The 3,142-nt window shown below is 48.2% G+C and overlaps 1 protein-coding gene across 1 annotated transcript; it reads right to left on the bottom strand.

Annotated features, from left to right (window-relative positions):
- Nucleotides 1–1,095, bottom strand: LOC125516563 (BTB/POZ and MATH domain-containing protein 2-like). Its single transcript, XM_048681960.1, has one exon. The coding sequence runs from the start codon at nucleotides 1,093–1,095 to the stop codon at nucleotides 1–3; it is 1,095 nt and encodes a 364-aa protein (XP_048537917.1).
- Between the last annotated feature and the right edge of the window lie 2,047 nt (nucleotides 1,096–3,142).

Raw genomic sequence — 3,142 nt, 5'->3', positions numbered from 1 at the left:
TTAATTAGCAAAAGCTTTGTCAATAATTTCAGATCCAAGGCTTCCGTAATTCTGGGTTAACTGCATGAACCCTTTGGTCTTCATGATTTCTCTAAACCTATCACGGTTCCGTACCATGTACTTGACGCAGCAATCCTTGAGTTGCTGGCAGTTGTTTCTCTCAGCAAAATCCAGAGTAAAACCCACGGTGTTGACATCAAGCGTCTTGCTCAGCTTGTTCGCGCAAAGCAGCTTCAATCTTTCGATGGCATACCGATCGGCTGTGACAAGCAAATGTTGTGCCATGTTTGTAGCCTCTTCGGTGGTCTCCTCCATGAATGGAGGCAGGGAGTCCTTGTACATGTAGTGCAGCAGGACCTCGAAAACACTAGCGTCCATGTCCTTGATGCGGATGCTACTTCTCCTGCTCTCCAGCATGGAGCCGCACAGCTGCGCACGGAAGACTGGCGACTGCGCAGCGAGGATGCAACCGTGCACCTTGAACCTTTTAAACAAGCCTATCTTGACGGTCATGTCCGCTTTGAGGCCGTTGTCAAGAAGTCTGCCGATATTCTGGATCAGTTCGGAGGGCGGCACGGCCACGACTTCATCTTCTCCGTGGTCGTCGAAGCGCTCGGAGGTAATGACCTCGACGGTGCACTTGATCACTAGGCAGTCATCTTTGATGCATCCCGATGCAGCCAGATCGGCCTTGCGTACGTACTTGATGTAACCCCATGACTGTGCTCCGGACTTGAAGTCGCGTGTCTCGCCGCCTCTTCTGTTCTTCTCCCCCTTCTCCGGGGACGCAGGGTCTTGGAGGGAGAACCAGAAGTTGGCTCTGACATCGCCCTGGGTGGCGTTCTTCAGGTAGAGAAAAACCGACGTATGCTCTCCGCTGCCGGCTGTCTTATTGCCAGCTTCCTTATTGCCGTCGTCCTTCTCCTTCTGGCCGTAGGGGTAATATTGGATAGCCCAGTCCTGACCGCCGACGCGGAAGGTCTTGGACATTATGTACAGGTCGGTGCCTTTGATCAGGGAGTGCCCGGCGATCTTGAACAGGTGCGCACCGGTGACGGACGACAAGCGGTTCGTCGAGGCAGTCACGTTTTCCATGGCCGCTGCCGCCGGGAGATTGTGCGAGCGTAAGGAAAGAAGTATTCCACAAACACCTAGGTTTTTGACTCTCTTCTTTGCGGCGGACCTAGGTTTTGACTTGTTACAGGGAAATTAGCTAGTCCTTTGGTGGATCGATCTACATATATAATCACGTATAGTACTATACATATATATAGGTGTTACTCCCGATCAGTTCGCATTAGGATCCGAGTACACGTTTGATTTCTCAAGAACTGAATAGATTGCTTGTTTGTTACAAGTGACAAAATCCTGAACCGATCCGTTGTGATCGAGATGTAGCCTTTTAATTTCATAAAAAAAATCTATAGTAAATACGTACAGTATGTTGGGGCTGGACAGCAACAATGCGCTGCACAAATTCACCGACACGGCAAATATGCACACTACACAGCCCCCTCCACTTGTGATGAACTTTAAGGACAGGTTCAACCAACAGGTAAGCAGCCGAATAACACAAATAACATGCACATGTGACACAGGATTTAACGTGGAAAAACCTCCTCAACTTGAGAAGTAAAAAACCACGGCTGTGGACCGACCGGTCCACACAACTTCACTATGAGAATGATGAGTACAAAGTCTTCTCTAGAACCTTTAGAGAGATTTACAACACACTCTTCACGTTGCCAACCGGCAACAGCAACAACAGCCACAAGAGGCAAGATTTCAGCAAAGCAGAGTTTACACAGCTTCTGTACCCTTCAGTGTTTTGCAAACTGCTTTTAAACCGCTGAACCAAACAGCATCAAATTTGGCAGACAAGTAGACACACGAGTTCTTAAGATCCCCTCCAAATTTCAGCTCAATCGGACATCGTTTGCCTATCCAAACTGTTCGTCTCCCAAAACTACTCTGTTCTGAAACTGCAGCAGTCAGAGCTGACAAAACCACTCTCAAATCTGATACTCCACTGACCAAATCCTCAAACCAGCTAACCAGATCGGAGTACTCAAAGTAAGGAACGAGCTCACCAAGTTTGGGGTCGATCCAAGCATGTTTGAGCCTCCAACCACCAGCTTGAACACTGTCTAGTCAGATGCAACAAATCTGGACAGAACCTCTGCTTCTTCTTCTTCCTCTCTCAGGTTGTGTTTTCTCTTGTGTGCTCTCTCTCTCACTCTCATGAATGGAAGCCACCACCAGCAAGGGGTGGAGTGGCTAGGGTTTTCTCCTTGCTTCACTTTCCTTGAAAGCGCTCTCAACCGTTGGATGCAGCGAAAATCAACGGCTGACATGTGTTGGACTTATGGGCTGATGTTGGGCTGCCAACACACCTCCATGTGGAGGGACTTAGCCCAACAAACTCCCCCTCCCGACATCATGGAGGGTCTCACTGCCTTCCGGCAGCCATGCCAGCGAGCCGGCGGCATACTTCGAGCTTCTTCCTTGTCACCACTTTAGTCAACATATCAGCCACATTGTCATCGGTGTGAACCTTCTCAAGTTGCATTTTCTTGGAATACAACACAACTCGAATCCAATGATAACGGACTTCTATATGCTTAGACCTTGAATGAAAACTTGCATTCTTACTCAAGTGGATAGCACTTTGGTTGTCACAAAACAACACATACTTGTCTTGCTTAAAACCAAGCTCACAAGCCAACCGTTTCAGCCACAATAGCTCTTTGCTCGCCTCTGTTACTGCAATGAATTCAGCTTCAGTTGTATTCAATGCCACACACTTTTGCAGCCTGCTTTGCCATGACATCGCTCCCCCTGCATAGGTAACCAAGTAACCTGAAGTAGACTTCCTTCTGTCAACATCTCCAGCCATGTCAGAATCTGAAAAAGCAATCAGCTTGGCCTCACCGTCACCGAAGCAAAGTTTCAGATTTGTGCTGCCCCGAAGATATCTCAAAATCCACTTCACGGCTTCCCAATGAGGTCTTCCTGGATTGGACATAAATCTGCTCACAGTACTAACCGCATGAGCAATGTCAGGCCTTGTACACACCATAGCATACATCAAACTCCCAACCGCTGAAGCATAAGGAACATGATGCATTTCCTTTTTCTGCTC

This window comes from Triticum urartu, chromosome 6A, assembly GCF_056163025.1.
Source record: "Triticum urartu cultivar PI428250 chromosome 6A, HENAU_Tu73, whole genome shotgun sequence".
Classification (NCBI taxonomy): domain Eukaryota; kingdom Viridiplantae; phylum Streptophyta; class Magnoliopsida; order Poales; family Poaceae; genus Triticum; species Triticum urartu.
Note: the sequence above shows the minus strand (reverse complement) of the source record. Positions and strands in the feature narration are given on the sequence as shown.